The 22,788-nt window shown below is 37.3% G+C and overlaps 1 protein-coding gene across 1 annotated transcript in view; it reads left to right on the top strand.

The window, feature by feature from the left end:
- Positions 1-22,788, top strand: part of LOC126260755 (titin) — a 530,053-nt gene that overhangs the window by 135,935 nt on the left and 371,330 nt on the right. Inside the window, exons 36-45 of the mRNA XM_049958094.1 lie at positions 107-246; positions 436-694; positions 2,194-2,448; positions 5,925-6,068; positions 6,160-6,414; positions 6,572-6,715; positions 7,204-7,605; positions 13,396-13,611; positions 16,202-16,378; positions 20,754-21,026. Of these exons, the coding sequence (XP_049814051.1) occupies positions 107-246; positions 436-694; positions 2,194-2,448; positions 5,925-6,068; positions 6,160-6,414; positions 6,572-6,715; positions 7,204-7,605; positions 13,396-13,611; positions 16,202-16,378; positions 20,754-21,026 (2,265 nt within the window). The remainder of the gene's footprint in view (positions 1-106; positions 247-435; positions 695-2,193; positions 2,449-5,924; positions 6,069-6,159; positions 6,415-6,571; positions 6,716-7,203; positions 7,606-13,395; positions 13,612-16,201; positions 16,379-20,753; positions 21,027-22,788) is intronic.

The following is a 22,788-nucleotide window of genomic DNA, read 5'->3' as shown; positions in this document are numbered from 1 at the left end:
TATGTGTTTTCTACACTAATTTCTCATTGCAATTTACGTGTCTTTCAAAAATCTGATATGATGAAGGACATCAAGTGATACAAATGTGGATAACATTTTGTTTTAGCTCGCCGTAGTATCTATTTAGAATCTCAGCATCCTGAAGGCTTACAGAAAATCCAAGAACTTGAAGCACAAGGTCGGCCTGCTCGACTTGAAGTGGAGGAACCTGAAGTCACCCCGCCACGTTTTGTAACAGAACTTAGGGTGAGCTTTATTGTTATCTTCACATTAATTGTATGACGTGGCAATTGATGGTTAATGAATATTAAATACTGAGGAACAACAGAAGTAGAATGTTTTTTTTTGTTTTAAATAATTGTGTTTTTAAATGTTTTATATGAGTTATTTCATTTTGTGACAGTGTCTTTATTTATCTTCATACTTTCCCTCCAGGGCACAACAGAAATATTTGAAGGGCAGACAGCACACTTTGAAGCCCAAGTGGAACCTCTGCATGATCCAAATCTGCGTATAGAGTTTTATCACAATGGTAAACCTCTTCCTTCAGCATCACGCTTCCATATCACTTTTGATTTTGGTTATTTGGCACTTGATATAACCCATGCTGTTCCTGAAGATGCTGGAGAATATACTGCCAAGGCCATCAATGCCCTTGGACAGTGCACTTCTACAATTACTTTACGTGTGACAGGTAAGTTAAAGTCTAGAATACTAATAATAATACTGAAAAATGAAATAGTTAATACTAAACTTCTATATTATTGAATACTCACACTTCGTTTAAAGACAGTCTTCACCAATTGCAGATATTATGAAACAGAATATCTTCATTTGATTTTGTAATTTATTGTTTATTGCCTATGTATTACATTTTCAATGCTTATTTTGTAATTTATGATTATCCTTTGTTCTTCTAATTACAATGTATGCAGTTTAGTTAGCACTTGAAAAATGCATCTAGTGCAAACTTCGTGTCATGGGAAAAGAATTTCATTATGTTTATTGATTTGTGAAGTAACAACATATATAAATAAATGAAATAGTATCTTGCAAGCAGTTCATTTGAATGTCTTAAAAAAAGTGATTCATCAGTTTGTGCCGCATCCGAGCAAAACATGATGACGCCTATGTGTAGGGACAGATTCTGGATTACAGTGGAGAAATGGAATGGTACTGCACGAGTTAAATTACACCTAGAATTTCAAGAGTAGTCTTATCAAATAGGCTTTACTAATATTTAATCAAATACAACAATTAAAAAAAATGTTTCAGTGACTTCGTATTCTTGTTTGAGGTGTAAAATGAATTAATGATCTTGCTGAAATCAAACAATGGAAAATTCAGGATGGAATAATGAAATATTATGAAAAGAATAGATTGCTACTCACCATATAGAGTTGCTGAGTCACAGACAGGCACAACAAAAAGACTGCTAAACATGTGAGCTTTCAGCCAACAAGCCTCCTTCTAAATTCATGCAAGCACAACTCACACACACAAGGCCAGCCAGAGACAGTGGTTATGTGTGTGTGTGTTGTCTACTTTGGAAGAAAGCCTTTTGGCCGAAAGCTCACATGTTTAGCAGTCTTTTTGTTGTGCCTGTTGCAACTCAACATCTCATCTGGTTGGTGAGTAGCAATCTATCCTTTTCATATTAGTGAATTTGTTACTTATTCACGTTATAATAATGTTTTTATTTACTACAGAAAGTAAGAAATTATACATCACCATAAATCAGTGAAACTGTTTTACTTTCCTACACCTTATTCTTTACTGTGATGGTCTTAAATTAGTTGCCTCTGACTTTTGCTAACTCATGACAAAACATCTCAGATTGCACCTATTACCCAAAAAGATAAGAATATACTGTAAAAAATGATTTACTTTAATTCTATAATGTTCCAACCCTGACTTTCCATTGTTTAGTATACTTTTGAATCTCTTAACTGGTAATTTGCACAGTATTTATTGATAAGTATTGTTTATTGCTTTTACTGTCCTAACATCTATGAAAAATGTTTTCCAATATTTCCATCAAATTAATATTTGGAGCATACATCTCCAAAATATTGAAAGGTGAGTCTTTTTAGCTCTACTTTGTCATCCTTTCATGTATTAACAATCCAGTAAAATGTCATTAATTTATTGTCATATAGTAGCGATACAAATTACACGTGACTTTTGTTACAGCTAAAAGCAACATTGTGCTCGAGTCCCAGCGACCAGAAGGATTAGATAAAATTCGAGCCTTGGAGCAGCATGTCCCATACCAGAGGCCAGAGGTTCCAGAGCCAACTAGACAAAGGCCTGTGTTTACACAGCCTTTACAGAATATTGACTCTATAGCGGAAGGGCAGACGGCTCACTTTGAATGCAGACTGATACCTGTTGGTGATCCCACACTCAAAGTGGAGTGGTTCCGTAATGAGAAACCCCTTGAAACAAGTAAGTTATATTCTTAAGGCAAAGAAAAACTTTGGCATAGTGACTTTATGGAGGTCTTATCATGAAGAGCAAATACAAAATGTTTATGGCTTTACGAGAATCAAAGTTAAGTGTGTGATATTTCCATTCTGGGGCTGTTACAGTTAACCCAGTCAAAATGGATTCAAAAGGTGTAAGATTCAAATCTATTTAAGATTCAAATTTATGTACAGTTGTACTTAGGTTTTACAAGTCTCGAACAATGTTAGACTTCTTAGTGGTGAATTAATTTATTTGGTAGAGTACAAGAAAGGCGAGACTCGTGAGTAAAATTTAACTAACTTGTTTGCTGATTGTCACATATCGTTTGTGTCTTATGAGAGTCTCCCTTTTCTTCAGTTTTCTAGGTATTTAACAGCCATACAACCATTAAAAAAATCTAAAATTACAACTGAAGACTGTTGCGATTTAGTCCTTACTGGCTGAAATTCTATCATGAGAGAATTTTGATGTTGCTCAGGATAGTATCCTGCTCACCAAACAGTGGCAGGGGAAAACACATATAAAAATTACGGAAATGTGCAAACTTCAGAGCCAGTGGCTCCTTCTTCTGGCAGAAGTGTTGGAGGGGAAGGAAGAGGAGCAATGAAGGAATAGGTCTGATGAGGTTTTGGAAGTTGGAGTGTTACGGAAAAGTTGTCCAGAACTCTAGGTCAGGAAAGACTTACTGGGTGAGATGAGAAGGAAAGACATTGTTGGGGACTGTTCTGGATGAGATTTGAAAACCCTGAGCTTAGAGATGGAAGATAGGGCAATAAGCAAGACAAGAGATTACTGACAAAACATTGTGCAAGAGTTAAATAAGAGGGGAATGCTTCATGAATTACACATAGTAGACATGTGGAGGTGGTGGGTGAGGAGAAAAAGACAGGCCCGAAAATGAAATATGTAGAAGACCAATAGGGAGCAAAGAAAGTAATAGTTACTGAAAGGGAATGTTGTGACCAAAGATATTAGTGTAAATTAAGGCCAGGTGACAGTGACACGCAGCAACACCAGTTCCCACATCTGGAGTTCTAAGAAACTGGCATCTGGGAGTGGGATGGGCACAGATTTCAGACGTCCCACCCCCACCATACCTCTTGCTTGTCACTATTGATACCACCTCCCTCTATACCAGCAGTCCCTATGTACATGGTCTATCTGCTGCTGAACACTACCTCAACCAGCACCCACCTGATTACAAACCTAGGACGTCCTTCCACCTCATCTTAATCAACTTTATACTAATGAACAAGTACTTTGCCTTCTAGTAGCAGACATACACACAGATCAGGGGAACAGCCATAGGAAACAGGATGGCTACTTCCTATGGCAACCTTTTCAGGGGCCACTTGGAGGGGGCTTTCCTAGGATCCATAAGCCTTCAGCCCCTGGTGTGGTTAAGGTACATTGATGACATCCTTGCCATATGGAATCATGGTGAAGCTGACCTGTTAAAATTTTTGGACTCTCTAAATACATTCTTGACAGTTGTCATTCTTTTCATGTCAAATATTCCCTCCTATACAGCCTTGGGATTCAAGGCAAATGTAATAATTACCCCACCTGCCTAGTTCAAAAAGTAAATTTCCTGGGCCATCACATCGAATCCTGGTATTGCTGATGCCTCCAAAAAACAACCTAGGAGTACATCTCTTGTCATTCAGCATTATCCTAGTCTTGAATCTATTTATTGGCTACTTCAAGGCTATGACTTCCTGAAGTCGTGCCCTAAAATGAGGTCCATTCTGTCTGATATTTTGCTCATCACACTTAGAATAGCTTTTCATCACACCCCGCTGCCCTGCGCCCCCTCCCCCAACCCCCCATGACTGTCCTCGCTGTAAGATTTGCTTGATACACACTCCTGTGTTCACCTATAGCAGCCTTGTAACTGGCAGAACATACTGTCAAAGGATGAGCCACATGTGAAATGACACACCCACTGTATGTAGACACTGTTTGCTCTGCTACATTGGTATGACTACCATAGAGTTATCAGGTAAGATGAAAGTGCATAGACAGAGGGCATCCTATTGTAGAGTGTGCTCTACAACATGACAGTTGTGACTTTGGTGCCTCTTTCATCATACGTGTCATCTGGATTCTCCCCCTTGATGCCAGTTTCTCAGAATTATGTAGATGGGAACTGATGTTAGAAAATGTCATTGGTTCTCACCACCCACTTGTCCTTAAGTTATGTCAATTCGTAGCTCTTGGCATTTCTTTTTGGTAACTATTCCTTTCTTCACTCTATTTTCTGTATATTACATTTTCTGACCTGTCGTCCCCCCCCCCCCCCCCCCCACTCTTTGCCCCTGCCTCCACCTGTCTACTACATGTAATATACTTAGCTGTCCACTCTTACTAACTCACGCATGATATTTTGTAAGTAATCTGTCTCTTGCTTATTGCCCTATCTTCTACCTCGAAGTTCTCAGGTGTCAGTTCTCATCCAGTGGAGTCCCCAACAATCAGTCTTTCCTTCTATTCCTGGCTGGTAAATCTCCCCTGATCAGGGTTTCTGGGTGACTCTTCTGTAACTCTCCCTGGAACCTAAACTTCGCCAGTCCTTTCCCTCATTACTCTTCCATCCCTTCTGCCAAAAGAAGGAACACTGGATCCAAAAGCTTGCTCATTTTCTCAATTTTTATGTGTGTTTTCTCCTGCCACCACTTGATATGTAGAATTTTTTTATCCATCCAATTATATTATATTTTCAGAAATTCATTAGTTTTGTTGATATATCAGAATAGATCCCATTTACTTGGAAGAAGTAATTAAACTGTAAAATTACAGAGCCCTTATACATTTGTGAATATACTGCATGATGGTAGTGATAATGTGTTCAGAGTGGAAAGAAACACATATAACATCCAGATGAAATATCTAAAAAATGGTTTTCTCCACTGTCAAAGACGACAGAAAGAAGATGTTAGAAAGGCCGGAAGAAGGAGGGAAAATTAATTACTTTTTTTCTGACTTCATATTTGTCCAGATACCTATGTTGTAATTATTACTGTCCTGAACTTATGATAGAAACCCTGCTATAAAACAAAAAATTAGAATGTTGTTTGCTGAATGCTCATCTGAGGAAATACATCTGATGAAATACATTTCCCTTTTACAAATCAATCACCTAAGAGCAATGTGTAAATACATCTCCATTTTACAAATCAGTCACCTGAGAGCAACAGCCAAGGGAGATAAATGTCTTTGCTCTTTTTTATATTTTTTTAAAATTTTTAGCTGCTTGTTTAGTTTGCTGTTGGACAGGACATACATATTGTGACTGGAGATCTTCAGTTCATTTACAAAACTAATAATGTAACATATTCATTTCCTTCAGTCCCATATTGTTGCAGCAATTTCTGTGTAGATTTGAATGCAAGTTTTTGTTTATGGTCTATTAATAGATATAAATAAATTTAAATTGTTGTGTTTTTTATTTATAGGCTCAAGAATTACGAAGACACATGACTTTGGCTATGTGGCATTGGATATGACACATGTTAGGGCTGAGGATGATGGTGTGTATATGTGCAGGGCTTCAAATGCTCTTGGTGAAGCTGTGACAACAGCATCTATGAAAATAAAAAGTAAGTATTACTGTAAACTGACTTTATTACATAGTTCAAGAATGAAGTAATGAACTGGAAGTATTCTCTGTTTCCTTTTTTATTGTTACAGCAAAGGCGGACATACAACTGGAAACTCAACATCCTCAAGGCATGAAACGAATTCAGCAATTAGAAGAAGGGAAAGCACCAGCACGGCCAGAACAACCAGAACGTGAATTTGACAAACCCATCTTCACACAAGTGCTCACAGGTCCATCTGAACTGTGGGAGGGACAGCATGCACATTTTGAGTGTCGTGTTGTACCAGTAGGTGATCCAAATATGCGATTTGAGTGGTACATTAATGGGACAGAGCTGAAATTAGGTTGGTACAGTTTCACTTTGTAAGACAAAACTATATACAGTAATATTTTTTTTCAGTAGTATATCAAAATATTTCATAAATAAATCTTCATTTAACTTGTGGGAACAATGCCGTAACATGTAGGGTTCAATGTGATATGTTTTTCTGTGCATTGCAGGATCTCGCTTCCATGTCACACACGACTTTGGTTATGTGAACTTGGATATTAACTCTGTAATTAGTGAAGATTCTGGAGTCTATATGTGTAAAGCCATAAATAAAGCTGGGGAAGCAGTGTCTTCAATATCACTGAAAGTAAAAAGTAAGTGTCTTTCCAGATAACTGAACAATTTCTTCATGAAATTATGTAACTTCTTCATTCTCAGTTTATAAAAGAATGAAGCAATTAAGAAGATTAGAACTACTAAGAGTAATGACACAAATACAATTCTTATGTCAGCAGGCATGAAAATTTGATAGTTGAGATATCTCATCCATGTAATTTACCTCCTTGTAGTTACCGTAATCTTGTTGGGCTTCTGATTCCATTCATTACCTCCCCTCTGCCCCTATTTATCCTGTTCATTCCCACTGTGTGAGTGTTTGTGTGTGTGTGTGTGTGTGTGTGTGTGTGAGAGAGAGAGAGACGTGCACACTATGCTGATATCATCAATCATCTATATATTGCTGCACTATAGGTATAACTTCAAACGTAAATGCTACATTTTAAATCAAACTGCTTTACTAACAAGTACAATTTATGAAGTATGTGGTATCACATAAGTAAACATTTTTTTCTGTTAATTTCAGCACGTTCATCAATTATTGGAGATACTCTTCAACCTGATGCATGGCAAAAGATTCAGCTGAAAGAGGCAGAAATGAATAAAGTTCCTCCACAATTTGTAGATACAGCACCTCAACAAGCACCTGTTTTCACAACTCATTTGACCAGCCATGATAAACTCGTAGAAGGTCAAAATATTTTATTGGAGGCACAAGTGGAGCCACGCACAGATCCAAACCTTCGAGTTGAATGGTTCAAGAATGGAAAACCACTTGCTACTGGCACTAGACTTAGGACTACATTTGACTTTGGCCATGTCAGTTTGTCTGTCACTGGATTACGAGCTGATGATTCAGCCATTTACACCTGCAAAGCCACAAACTTACTGGGAGAGGCTGTATCAACTTGTACTCTCAAAGTTGAAGGTGAGTGTTGCTTTCATGTGAAGCATGTTGTAGTGGTCCATGTTCATCAATATATTGTTTGATGCTTTTAATCCTTTGTATTTTCAGACATATTTTGTAACATTTATCCTTGAATATTTGTTATATACTTGACACTATTTGATAATTAATTTTTCGACACCCACTTGACATAGGCCATTTTGTTATGGGGTACTCTTCTGGAGCAAAACAACTTCTCATTTGGCAAGAGAAGGTAATCAGATGCATCAATGGGGTCAGAAATAATGAGTCTTTTAGACCACATTTCAAGAAGCTAAAAATATCAACTAATGTACTAACTTCATTCTAAGCTGTCCAACACATAGAAAAGAAGACCAACACAGTCAGAAACTATGACAGTCTATCAATCAACATAACACATGTATAAACAATATCACACAGAAAAGGCTAATAATAAAAATGTTTTATATGATAGAAGAGTTAAAATGTGCCCTCAGAATATCTTCAGTACCGGTATTGATGTATGAGGATGGTACATAAGTTTATATTGTCATTTTATCATTTGGCAATAGTGAGTGGAGCTGTTAATGGTGTGCCAAGTGGAGAAATCAGAACATTTCTGACATATTCTTGTGTCTGAGTCCATTAGTGACTCTCCACATTCAGGAAGACCTTTGGGGTTCGATGAAATTCATTGAAACACGTTAACTCACAATGTCCCACGTCAGTGTACTCGAGACCTGGCAAATTCACTGAACTGTGATCAAATGGCTCTGAGCACTATGGGACTCAACTGCTGAGGTCATTAGTCCCCTAACTGTGATCATTCCACCATTGTGCGACATGAACAGCTAAAGGGGAAGGTTGAAAAATTGGGTGTATGGTACAACTTGCTCTAAGACAAAATCGCAAAAATCACCATATGGCCACATGTGCATCTGTGCTTGCTCGTCATCAACTGGCTCATGAACAATACTGACCATTCCTATCTTGCATCATTACTAGTGATAAGAAATGATGTCTTTATGCTAACATGAGGAGAAGAAAGTAATGACTGAGCCCAAGCAAAGCAGCAACTCACCTTATAAAGACCTATGCACATCGACAAAAGATGGTGAAAAAGCGATTGTGTGGTATATTACAGATTAAACTATTTACTGTCTGACTTCCAGGTTGATAGCTGATGTGTGGTGAAATGAGGGAGGGGGGACATACATCCTGGAATATCAATGATAATATGAAAAGAATAGATTGCTATTCACCATAAAGAGGACACATGGAGTTGCAGACAAGCATGATGAAAAGACTGTTACATATAAGCTTCCGGCCAAAGCCTTCCTCAGGAAAGAGAAACACACACACATTCACACCTGCAGGCACAACTCGCTCACACGTGACCACTACTTCTGGCCAGACTACAACAGAAATGTGCTGAATAGGAGCAACAACCTAGAGCAGATGAGGAAGGGGGAGGGATAGCAGGATACGAGTGGGGGAACTGGAATCGGTGCTGTCTGGCGGAGCATGCAGGGACTAGATGTGGCAGGATATAGCTGACAGGCATAGAGTCAGGAGGCTGTGTGGAAGGGAGAGAAGGAGAAAAATGGGCAGTGGAAGGGAGAGGAGCAGAAGGAAGGGAAAAGACTGGATGCACTTGCAGAGAGCAGTGTACAGTGAGGATGAGGGGAGGTCAGTTGTGAAGAGGTGACAGAACAGAGGAGGCAGGAACAGTTGTGTGAAGGGTAGGGGACAGTCAGTTACTGTAAGTTGAGGCTGGTATGATTTCAGGAGCGGAGAATGTGTTGCAAGGATGACTTTCATCTGCACCCAGTTCAGAAAAGCTGGTAGTGGAGGGGAGGATCTAGAGGGTCCATGTTGTGAAGCCACTATTGAAATCCAGTATGTTTTGTACAGATGTATGTCGTGCCACAGGGTGACCCACTTTGCTCTTGGCCACAGTTTGACAATGGCCATTCATCTCACCCCTCCAAAAGTAGTGTTCTGTCTTCCACCCAAACTTCAGAACATCCTAGTCCATCCCTATGCCACACCCAACCCCAATCCCTTGCCACAGGAATCACGTCCCTGTGGAAGACCCAGGTGTAAGGCCTGCCTAATCTGCCCACATGGGACACCATATTCCAATCCTGTCACAGACGTATCCTACTGCATCAGAGATATGCCACCTGTCACAGCAGCCATGCCATATACCAGCTCTGCTGCAATCATTGTTCTGGTTTTTATATTGGTATGACCAGCCAGCGGTCCACCAGAATGAATGGCCACTGCCAATTGGACCAACCTGTGGCATAACATGCAGCCGAACATAAAGTACTTGATTTCAGTGGCTGCTTCACAATGCGGGACATCTGGAACCTCCCCTCCACCATCATCTTTTCTGAACTGCTCAGACGGGAGTTATCCTTGCAACATTATTCACCATTCCTGAGATCATTCTGGCTTCAGCCTACTGTAACCCACTATCCCACCCAGCTATTTCTGGCCCCTCTGTGCTATCACCTCCTCACAATTCACCTTCCGTCACCCTCACTGTTCACTGCTCTCTGCGAAGCATCCAGTCTTTTCCCTTTTCCTGCTCCTCTCCTTTCCACTCCTCATTTTCCCCCTCCTGTCCATCCCCCACAGCCTCCCAGTGCTGAGCCTGTCAGCCCTGGCCTGCCATCTGCAGTCCCTGCATACTATGCCAGGCAATGCCAATTCCTCTTCCCCCAATCTTACTCTGCTGTGCCTCAGCCTGGCTGCTGGTAGTGATCACGTATTTGTGAGGTGTTCTTGCTGGTGTGAACATGTGTGTGTTTCTCTTTTCTGAAGAAAGCTTTGTTCGGAAGCTTACAAGTCAGCTCACTATTGGATCATGATAATGTATTTCATTCTTTGTTTGCATGTGTCTCTGTGTAGTTTTTTCATCTTATCCATGAGATACATGACTACGATTGTAACTGTGTCCCATGATTCAGTTCTAAATGAAATCAACTTCAGTCATAAAACATGTTTTATTTATGCCTAGCACAAGTCATACATTGTGGGTTCATCTTCAGATGGCACTTACAGTCCTAGTATACTTTGGTTATTTCAGTGTTTGTTACAAAAATATTCTGAAATTACTACATTTATATCACATCAGTTCAAAACTTCCTGTGAAGTTATTTGAATGTCCACATGGAAGTTCAGTTACTGTAAAGTTTTACATCTATATATATGCAACATTGTGTATTTCATAAACACAGAAGATAGATGCTGATATCATTATGCACAACACATCTCAATGCCACATTATAAACAGTGGCAGAGTAATGTTGCAGAGAGCAGTTGTTTTAGCTCTTACTGCAAATTAACTTGTCAGAGAGGCAGGTGTTACCAGGCATGTGTCAAAGAGAATGTGGACATATTTCTTTTGAACCATTTAGGAAAATCAGTAACAGTGGACCATTTGTAGAACTTCGGAAAATTAAATAAATGATAGGCTAAACATTTTACATGCTGAAAGCATGGGAAAGAAACTGGATGTTTTGGAAGAGTTGGAGGCTATCATTCTTATACTTCCTAAAAACAATGAAAGATATGCTTAATAAAATGATGAATATAACAGTCATAATCTTTTTTAGCAGCATTATTTTGGACTTTTAAGAAAAAAGGATAATGCAGTTTACAAAATGAAATCTCTTTGCAGTAAAGTGACAGAAACTTATGTGTCTGAATCAACAGACACTGAAAACCTCTGTGACAGTTTGTTGTATTGCATATCTGTGACATATTTTATTTTTGAAAGAAAAAACATATTTATGTATTAATTTTGTGTTGTGCAAAGAAATGTTCAAAAAATATAACTGTAAATCTTTGAAGCAAGTGTATATTCAGCTGTACTTTCAAATACTGTTGAAGTATGTTCTATTACACAAAAAGAAATTGCAGAATTGAAACAATAAACAAAAATGAGGGAACTGAAGCCACTTACATGTAGTTGATTGATTTATGTTGCATAGAAACATACAATAACTCAGAAACTTCACAAGCTATCGAGCTAATGCTTTTCTTCTCATTTAAGTACACACGCTCACATGTACAGCAACACAGACACCCACACACGTGAATGTAATTTAATATGTTTTTTTCCCATTTGAAAGCAGTATGGAGTCCGAGTTACCATTTTCCTCACTGTATTCAGCATTGGATTGCTATAACAAAGCCTTAAGAAAGCAAACCAAGTTTCAGAAAGTCACTTTTTTAATTGTCAGAACAGTCAGAAAGACTTACAGATTTTCTTTTGGGTCGTTTGCAGTTGATTCATAGTCCTAGTGCATCACTGTCATGTAGTCAAATAATTACAGTATGATCATACCCCATCAGTCATAAGGCTTACAACCAAATCTGTATATAACTTTTTCATAAGTACTGTGATTCTTCAATTTTTCAGATATTATGATATTATGAACATGTGACAATAATTAAAATTTACGCCAATTCAAACATATCAAACACTGTCAAAAAATTCTGGCAAAGAGTAGGAAGAGTCATTCGCTATTTTTTTTAAAGTAAGGTCGTGCATAGCTCAGTTGTGTTACCACTTTACCTGCTTCAACGTTAGGTTCTTGGCAAAATGTTGTATATTGTATTAATGAAACAAAATGCTTATTTCCTTTGTGCACAAAATTTTATTATTATTTATGTACAAGAAAATGGACTTATACAATAATACAGGTTGGACAACAATAAAAAATGAGGTCATGAGGATCCCTATTTGTTTCAGTAAGTTCTTAAAAGACCATCTGGGATGGAATCAACTAATGAATCTGATAACGCTCTTTGCTTTGATAAAAACTTTATTTCTCTGTGATTTTCCCAGAAATGATTCCATTTATTATAAGTTGGCGAAAATAGCCCAAATAAGCACTTCTGATTCAATCCTTACCACAAATGAAAGCTGAAGTCCGAGTTGCAAATTTTGCTAAACCCCGTCTTTTACATAGATCAAGGATTTAAACTGTCCAGTTGATATTTCTATTAAATTGTAGTTTCAAGAATGTGGTAGACCCCAATCTTACTATTTCCATACCCGTACCATTCATATACACTCTTTTCTGCTCCCACCCCTTTTTTCTTTCTTGTGGCATTGAATAAGCTGTATCTGCTTGATAGTGATACATGGTTTGTGAAAAGTGTGTTATTATCATCTCTGAAATGAAAATATGTTTAAGATATGTTTACTTATTCCAAATCTATGAGGACTATTTTGCTCAGGATCTGAAGAAGGAACATCAGCATTTCTTTCTCTGTAAATATGTATTGTGTATTTTCCTTTTATGACATGTTTTACATCCTTGAGGATCTCTTTGCTATGGATTTATGTAACAAAAAGTATATATAAACTAATCTACTATTGATAGTTAGACAATTTGACATGAACAAGTCTAGAACCTCTCCAAAGATTGTGGTTGCAGTAACAGTCAGGCTTCTGCAGGTCATTACCACACTTGTGAATAAGTCGATAACTGCTACCAGATTTGAAGAATTCACTGTATTCTGAAAATTTGTCCTATTATTGTTACAAGTGGGAATAGTAATGTTAATAGTTATCACAAGTATTAATTTCTCAGTTAATTAGATACTAACTGTTTAATATGTTACCATAAATTAATTTGTTTTGCAAAAGTCTCACTTTATTTGACTTTCCAAAGTTGTCTTTACATTCCCTCTTATCATGCTATGACAAAACTGAATCACATCATTACAGAAAAATTAAAGACCAGTATAATTTTTGGTATCGCATTATGCTTTCTTACCATTCCATAGATCGACACTGGCTATTAGCTGGATCACTTCGTCCTGAGGCCTTACCAAAGATTGAAGCTCTTGAAGAACCAAAGGCTGGTCGTCCTGAAGCTCCTGAGCCTACTTATGAATCACCAGTGTTTATTACCCACTTGAATAACGTTGTCTGTACTGAAGGCGAGAGTGTTCACTTTGAATGCCATGTGGAACCTTCAAAAGATCCAACACTCAATATCGGTGAGTACTGATGTCCATATCTTGTATGTTGCACGTGGCTGTTTTCTTCTGTCATTCCATTAAAAAAGCAGCTTCTGTGATCACCTTATATATTTGGTAATCTGAAGAAATGCAAGAGGCCAAATGCCACCAAGTTAATTAATTGTATCAATGTTTGTTGATAAACTCTAAAAAAATATATTGTTTTGAAATTGTTGTCACTTACTAAGTATCATGCATAGTGAGTGAAGCACACAGTACTTCCATCACACTAAGTATAAAGAAAATAACATTCATTTTGGACCATTAGTACAGTAGCACTGATGAAGTTATGAAACAACAAGTTTACTGTTACAAGTCACTGTTTATTTGTCTCCATGATGTGTTTCAAAGGTTTAAACGTCCATCATCAGGTGGATTTACATTTGTTAGTACAGCATTTGTGTGTGTGTGTGTGTGTGTGTGTGTTGTGTTATGATTCTTTGGAGGAACTTGTGGCACTGTCTAGTGGAGAAACAAAACACTGTTTCAGAACAAGGATTTTGATTTCTTTTGAGAAAAAACTAAATGTATATCTAATGGTAAAAATAAAATAAGTAAAATAGTGTACCTCCAGTGGTCACAGATTCCTTTCACTGTCATAACACATCACATGTATACCATCATAATTTATAAACAAATATGGCATCTGGAAACTATTAGGTGCAACGATCATACAGCAGAAGAGAACATTATCACAAAGTACGAAGTATATACATTGTAACAACATTATGTTCTGAAACAGTGTTTTGTTTCTTCACTAAACAGTGCCACAAGTTCCTCCAAAAATTTGTAACTCAACACACATGCACATGTCTTACTAACAAATGTAAATCCACCTGATGATCGAGGTTTAAATCTTTGAAATGCGTCATGGAGATAAAAAATCAGTGACTGGTAACAGTAAACTTGTGTTTCATTTAATGTCAGTAACAGTCATGGTAAAGCTTAACCTAAAATGCTTGCATTGAAGAAAAATTCTATTGTAAAAAAATTGTTAAATGTGCAATGATATAGATGGGCTGGCCAGTACTTACTTTGCGGTAGCACAACTGCCATTACTGCCAGTGAAAATGTAAAACTAGGAAACAGTATACCTAGATGTTGGAAGCACAACTTTTTTCTTCAGAGAGGAAAGATGATTGAATGGAGAGAAGTTGGGCTGTGGGGTGGGTCAGATTAAGAAATGATTTGAAGTGGGTTGGGGGGTGGGGGGTGGGTTGGGGAGTCGGGCATCAAAAATACGTTAGCAAGCATTAAGATTTAATAGAAGGGAGGGACAGAGTGAGAGGAAGAAATGGGCCAATTGAAGAAGAGAAAGCATCATTGGAAATAATGATGCTAGCAAATTGTAATAAATGGAAATATAAATTAAACAAAAGAGTAAGAGAGGAAAAAGTAGAGATATAAAAAAAATTATAGAATAAAAAGAGAAGAAGGATGAGTGAACTCCAACCTTTATCACATTCTATCTTTTTGTTACATGTTTTCTGTATTTCTGGTTTCCATTTTTTCTCTATTTTAATATACTTTATTGACATTATTCTTGCAGAGAGCCACATTTTTATCTTCTTCTTTTTGTAATCTATCTTTGCTTTTCGCTCTATAGTTCCATTCCATTTTCTGTGAAACAAACCATTCCATTTTATCTGAAATACATCTGTAACAGTGCTTATTATCCTACAATCTTTGACTTAATACTTTCTCTCTCTCTCTCTCTCTCTCTCTCTCTCTCTCTCTCAGGCATATATTCCTTCAGTTTTATTTCCCTTCCTCCTTACACAAGTTGAGTTCCTATTTGTTTGGATTAAAGACAAATAGGGGCAAAGTAGAAATGAGATAAGAGGTATTATACACACTTTACTTTTACCTCACATCAACACAGTTTGTTACATTTGAGTCAAAGAGAATTTTATGACACACAGAATAAGTATGAGTAGAGTAGGAGAGTATGAAAAAACGTAAGAAGGAGAAATGAATAAAAAAAAAAAGGTATCCATCAGCACAGAAGAAACATCAAAGAGATAAGTGAACAGAACATGTCTGGTGGGTTCAGGGAATAAGAAGCGTAGCTTAGAGCAGAGTAATAAACTTTATGTATGAATCAATAATGGAATATTAATGATCACACTGAATATATCTGGATATCTTACTGATGCTATTGCAAGATTTTAGTCAGAATCTCAATCTTTTGATAAATTAAATTCCTTCTTAAGAGACTAAGCAGGTAAGAAATAGGTATTTCGTATGTTGATCTTGCATTCTCCATGATTTTATTTAAAACTTTTTTTTTTCATAAATGTTTTGTCATATGTGTGTGTGTGTGTGTGTGTGTGTGTGTGTGTGTGTGTGTGTGTCTGTGTCTGTGTCTGTGTGTGTGTGTGTGTGTGTGTTTGTGAAAGAGGCAGGTGGGGGTGGGGGTGGAGCATGGTGTTACGAGAGAGAGAGGGAGAGAGAGAGAGACTGTACTGTATATTTGTTTTTTTTTTTTTGTTGAGATCATTCTTGTTACTGTTGGTTATCTGCATTGATAAAATGGTTCTGTAATGCATACACTCTTTTTCTTTTACAGAATGGTTCATAAATGGCAAGCCATTGCCCACTGGTGCTCGCTACAAATCCACTTATGATTTTGGGTATGTGGCTCTGGATATAATTCATGCTTATGCAGAGGATTCTGGAGTGTACAGCTGTAAAGCCACAAATAGCAAGGGACAGGCTGCAACATCAGGAACTCTGAAATGCACAAGTAACTAAAATTTAATTCTAGATATTAATTTATTATTATAGAAGTCACTTTACTTTGAAACTGTGTCTCTCAATTTGGAATGGATTAATTTCTTACTGCTCAAGTACGGTTCTACATGTAGTGATGAGGGATCTATGACACTGTTCTTTTTGTCTCCTTTTACAACACTGTGTGAATCATATTTACACTGCTTCACAAAATTTAAGGACCAGTTTTTTGAAACCCAGTAATTGTCTCCCATAGTGACATATAAGTTGGAAATGTGGCTCTAAGGTGCCTCCAACCTAGCTCAGTATGTGACAAAGCAAGCTGGGATAATTTTACTTCCCCTCTTGTTTTGCCATCTGCCTCCTTAAATTCGTTTATTCATTTTTAACTAATTGCCATTGACATACATGAATGTAATCTGTATTTCTGTAAAAGAGAAAGGTTGGCCCTCAGTTCTAAAGAATATAACACCAGATCTAATTTTGTGCTTAGTTTTATGTATGTAACTGATTTTCTAATTTATTTCAACTATTCCTAGTTAGTACCTTTTGTTATAGAGTGAAATCAGTAGTTGTTTCGTAACTTAAATTCTATTGTTGACATGTAAACAAATACAAATTCTGTACTAATTATAAACGTTTGGAAGATGAAACACTGGTATTCTTAAAGGATCTATTTGGCTCTATTCATAAACATGTTAGTAAAGCCAGCCCTTAATTAAGTCCAAAGTAATTAACAGTTTTGTCAAAAGTATTGTTTGCGTAACTATAAATGTTAATTTCATCATTTAAACAAATAATTCAGCCTAAACCTTTGTGCCGATTTTCGGCATGATTGTGTTCTGGCCGTGAGTGTTGAGGTTGATATTGGCCTCGCCAGAGGTACTGGACTGCCGAGTTGGCTGCGAGTGGCCCTCTGGCGACGGGGAGTGGAGGATTAAACAGCACCAAGCAACAAGGACAGAATGGCAGAGTGATGGGGTCCATATGGCTCAAATTGTGCATTTAATAATTTTGGCACTCTGTGGTAGTGGACTGATGGTGAAACTGAGACGCTTGGAATTCAACACTTTTGTGGAATGATAAGCCGTGGGCTCTGCAGTTGTATGGACACAATTACGGCGAGCTGTGGCCGATGTCGTTTGTTGGTGTTTTGCCACGGCAGATAAACAAGACAGCGTGAGCCCAACCTGAACACGCTGTGCTGTAGCATGTTCGCCCACAATAAAGATGTCATGATATTGGAGAAGAAAGTAGTGGAATACTGTACATGTACTGTGTGGAGATTGAGCAGTAACTGTCACTTTTCAAGGGAATTGATGAGTGTGTAAAAGTGCGGCCAATGCCGGATGGGCGTTGTCATAACGTTATTATATTTCTTATTTGTGAACATAATTTTGTTATCAAGATTACTCATTGAACAGATATGAAATTCAGATCTGCACTGTAGTTCAGCGGGTTACAAATACTGGAATTTGTTGCTGTTATTCGAGTCTGTTTCCCTTAGCACTGTGAATATGATGGAGTGTGACACACATTTGAGAGTTTGCTGTGTAGTTGTGAATTCATCATTCACACAAAAGCCAAGGTGTTTTGTTCTTTTTAATTCTATAAAAATTAAAATCTAGATCTGTATTTGAACACACGTGTTTTGTAGATGAGCTCTAACTATTCCAACTTTGGGCCTTTTTTTAAATACTTTTAGTGCAAAGTAGTACTTTGCTCACTTTCTCACTGTTTCATGCTTCAAGTTAGTGATCTACATCTACATCCATCTCTGCAAATCACTTTGAAATGCACAAAGAGAATACTTTCCATTGTACCAGTTATTAGAACCTTTTCGCATTCAGAGTGTGGGATGAGTGATTACTTAAATGCCTGTATGCGGGCTATAATTCACAATCTCAATGGGAGCAATATGTAGGGGGTTGTAATATATTCCTAGATTTCTCACTTGAAGTTGGTTCTAGAAAATTTCTAAGTTGTCTTTTACTATATAGTTTGTGCCAGTCTTCAAGTGTACGCCAGCGCAGTTTCTTCAGCGTATGTGTGACACTCTCCCATGGGTCAAACAAACCTGTGACAATTTGTGCTGCCCTTCTCTGTGTGCAGTCCATATCCCATGTTAGTCTTGTTTGGCGTGGTTCCCACACAGTTGAACAGTATTATAGGGTGGTTTGCATTAGTCTTTTGTATGCAATTTCCTTTTTAGACAGATTGCTCTCCCAAGTATTCTACCAGTGAGTCACATCCTGCTGTCTGCTTTACCTATGACTCAACCTGTGTCCACATTGTATTTCATATCCCTGCAAAGTGTTACACCCAGGTACTGTGACTCACTGATATTGTAGTCATAGGATATTACATTTTTTTGCCTTGTGAACTACAAAATTGTACATTTAAGAACATTTAATGCAAGTTGCCAATCTTGCATCAATGTGAGATTTTAGCAAGATGAATACTTGTGCAGTGTTTTACAAATAGTACTTCATTATACATAACTGCATCACCTGTGAAAAGTCTGAGACCACTATTAGTATTATCTGCCAACAGACTTCCCTTTGGTACAGTTGGAAGATCCTTCTACATCAGTCGACCATAATGGGTGGAGTGTCTGGTTTGAAATGTGACACACCGTTGCTATTAAAGTCTGTTGATGTTAATTCCAATGTCAGTACTATGAAGCATGACACAGAATAGTGGCAGAAACCAGTAACAAAGTGTCCTGGGGCGACAAGACCATACAACTTACAGAATAGTTGGTAAAACGCATTTACAGCCATGAAAACTATTAAAATCAAACTTATTTTCGCATACAAGACAAATTGCTTTGGGGAAATGAATTCCTGCCTGAAAATATTTTGATGAAACAAAAGGCACCTTGAGAAAACCAATGTCTGTTGTTAGAAGAGGGGGGAAAATAAAGAAAGGTTCAGTTATAATTTTAAAGTGAACAATACATCTTTTGACAGAATGAGAAGGTAGAGCAGAACACCAATATAATGACTGCAGACTGCAGTGCTTCAAGAGGTTATGGATGCAAGAGAGGAGAAAGTAGTGGAAAAAATGTTAGTAAACAATTTTGTATGAAGAAAGAGAGAGGAAACAGATTAGCAGGCAAAGGAGATTGGGGTCATCTGGGTTCAGAAACATAATATGCTCCATTATACTGTGGAGGCATATCTCCTGAGTTTCTGCTTGCTAAAATTATAAGTGTTATTATCCAGGGTGTGGTTCAGGTTGAAATGATCTGATATGAATCATTTCCTTGATAGTAAGGCATTATTCCTTTTTTGTAATTTTTCCATGTCTCTTTTTATCTCTGCTTGCTCTTCACAAAAGTTTCCTCTTTATGTTTTAATTCATTACTTGTTCTAAATTTAATTTAATTTTTTCCTTTCTTATCACTTCATGTGAACTATGATTTCTCTGTTAGTTTGTATAGAATACAAAATTCGTTATCTTATTCTGTGTTGAGACAGGAACATCTCTTATAAATGTTGTCAAAGTAGAGTTCGTCCTTTGACAGTCAACAGTATAAGTATTTTAACCTGTGTGTTTGTATTTAGGCTTTATTTAATTATTTTGACTTCATCATTTTTATTTTATATAATCAAATAAGAGAAAGATACCATTAAAAGAACATAAGAAAATCAATACATTGAGAAGGTTCTGGGTGGCAGAATCATGAAAAATTATTCTTACAATGAATTCCACTGAACTGTAAAACAGTTAACATTTATTGCATGAAAATTTGCAAGCATACATTCATTGTGGATTCTTGAGTAGAACTAAAACAATGTAATGGCTTCTCATTTGATTGATACAATTTATAAACACGTACTTGTGTGATTATTCTTGACCTCATTTTCTCTGAGGGCCCCTTCAACATCAATGCGACATCACAAACTTCATGGTGTACAAGTGTCTAATAGTGAACTCCAACTTTCCCATGCCACCCCAAGATTACCTCAGACAAATAACAATATGATGCCAACAAATTTATACACTTAACATAACATAATCCTACATAAAAATGCGGACCTGTGCACCATTTAAAATATGTGCTTTAGTGTAATATTAATAAATGACACAGTTACTCATTTATATGCGACAATGAGGGTTCAGAAAACTTTGCAGTTCTGCCCTTAAGAAAGTATTCTGAATTGAACTACTCAATTTCTGTAGCCTCACAACAGGTTTTGATGACATGACACCTCTTTGACCCATTACTCAGAAGGTTTTTAACTTTTGTTAAACCCATTTTGACTGCTGTTTACATGTTACTAATGTTATAAAATTCTCTTAGAGAATGTTTTTGGCACAAATTAAATAAATTATTCTACATTGTGTGATTGTTTTAATTGCCCTTTTTTCTCCTCTTTCAGGCAAGCAAGACATCTTCTTGCAGACACAACATCCACAGGGTGAAGCAGGCCTTGAGGCTGTGCGTGAGGCGGAAGGAGCATACTTATCAAAATATCAGAGGCAGCCTCTAGCTCCTGAAAAAGATTATCCAAAGCCAGTATTTGTGGTGCCACTTCAAGAACAAGTAACACTGAATGAAAATGAAGCTTTGCATGTTGAGTGTCAAGTTGAGCCGAAGGAAGATCCAAATCTCAAAGTTGAATGGTTCTTCAAAGGAAAGCCTCTTGAACATGGTAATACCTTGGTACCAACAGATTATGCTTGTGTACTACTGTGTAATACAATGCTGATATATAATGAATGTGTTAATTAGTGTCAGATGTTCCTAAGTTTTTTAGGTCACAAGGAAAACAATATATATGTGTTACTACTGATGTGTCGGAAATATTAGGAGCTTGCATTTAGCCAGAACATTTTTGGTACATAAGGTACTTTGAAAGCCATGATCAAGAAAGTGAGGGGTGGAGGGGGAAGTAGGTGCTTGCAACTAATAGAAACCAGTAGTCCTGATTTGGTTGCGGCAAAGGCTGAATGTTGGATGCTTTAATAAAACTGCTGAGCAAAAAAAGTTAATGCCGATCAGAGTTGGTGGAGTGACACATAAAAATTACTGTAACGTAAAAACATATATACAAATAAAAATAATAAAATGCTACACGTAATATGCTCACAAGTATGTATAAAGAAATAGATAAAATTATAATACTACTTTGAGTAATATAAAACAATACGAAATTAGACAAAGGAAGAATGGAGAAAGAAAAAAAGGAATGTTTCTCAGTGGATACAGTTGATTTACAAAAAATACTTTGTACGAGTTACATTCATTTTGGCCCTAGGCCTTGAGTGTATTCTTCTCTTTGGCAGAATGCCATCACAGTGTACCATTTTCTCTTCACTCTCGAAATTAATGGAACATCTGTCATATTTTTTGTTCCTTTTGACCTTCAATGGGCTCGTCAGCCACAATATCTACAGGGAAGCTACACACAAAGATTAGTTTTTGCATGTTCTTTTTCTTTACATCTGCAGTTAGTGAATGATACAAATTGTAGTTCTATAATAGGTGACTGCTTAGTCCTTTGAAGATTTCATTTTGGTGTCTGCTTTACAAGCCCCCTTTTCTTTGCAAGGCTGTGAGGGCAGGTCGTCAGTCGTGCTTGCATAGCTCAGTCATAGAGCACTTGCTTGCAGGAAAGGTCTGGGTCCAGGTCACAGTCTACTGCACAGTTTTAATCTGCAGAGAGTGTTAGATCAGCACACAAACTGCTGCAGAGTGAAAATTTATTCTGTGAGCAATCTTCTAGGTTATCACCAAGCCAATTCTCCACATCAGTCTTTCTTCCAAGAATGCTAGTCCTGCAAGGCATGCGGGAGTACTTCTGAGAAGTTTGGTACATAGGAGAGAGGTACTGGCGGCAGTAAAGCTGTGTTGGCAGGTCATGAGTGAGGACTGAATAGCTCAGTCTTAAAGCACTTTCCCTTGAAAAGTAAAATTCCTAGGTTTGAGTCTTTGTCAAGTTCACAGTTTTAATGTGCCAGGAAGTTTTGTTCTGTTTTGTTTTTATGCTGTAAACTCTTTATTTTCGTATCAGCTGCATTGATTCCTTTTCTCATTTCCTCAGTTAACTACAATAAAGTAAGGAAAAAAGGATGATTTAACCATGAATATTTGGACTGCGAAAGAGGAGAATAGATATCTCAGTTGGAAAACAACTAGATAATGACTTTATCATTATATTGTTGAAGGAATGAATCCAGTATTTACCTGAGTTACCTTAAGGAGACCATGGAAAACATGTCAGGAAATTCATAAAAATTGTCACTGGTCAGATACAGGAATGTAATGACAATGGTGAAGATGAATTCAAGAACATTTAATACAGAGGAAGTTGAATGAAGAATTATAAATAGCATAAATGGGTATACGAAGTCTGAGTGTGAGGGAAGCTATTAGTGCAGCAGTGACAGGAGGATATAAAATTTCTGTTCATC

The sequence above is a fragment of the Schistocerca nitens genome, chromosome 5, assembly GCF_023898315.1.
Source record: "Schistocerca nitens isolate TAMUIC-IGC-003100 chromosome 5, iqSchNite1.1, whole genome shotgun sequence".
Lineage (NCBI taxonomy): Eukaryota > Metazoa > Arthropoda > Insecta > Orthoptera > Acrididae > Schistocerca > Schistocerca nitens.
This window is presented reverse-complemented; position numbering and strand designations above follow the sequence as displayed.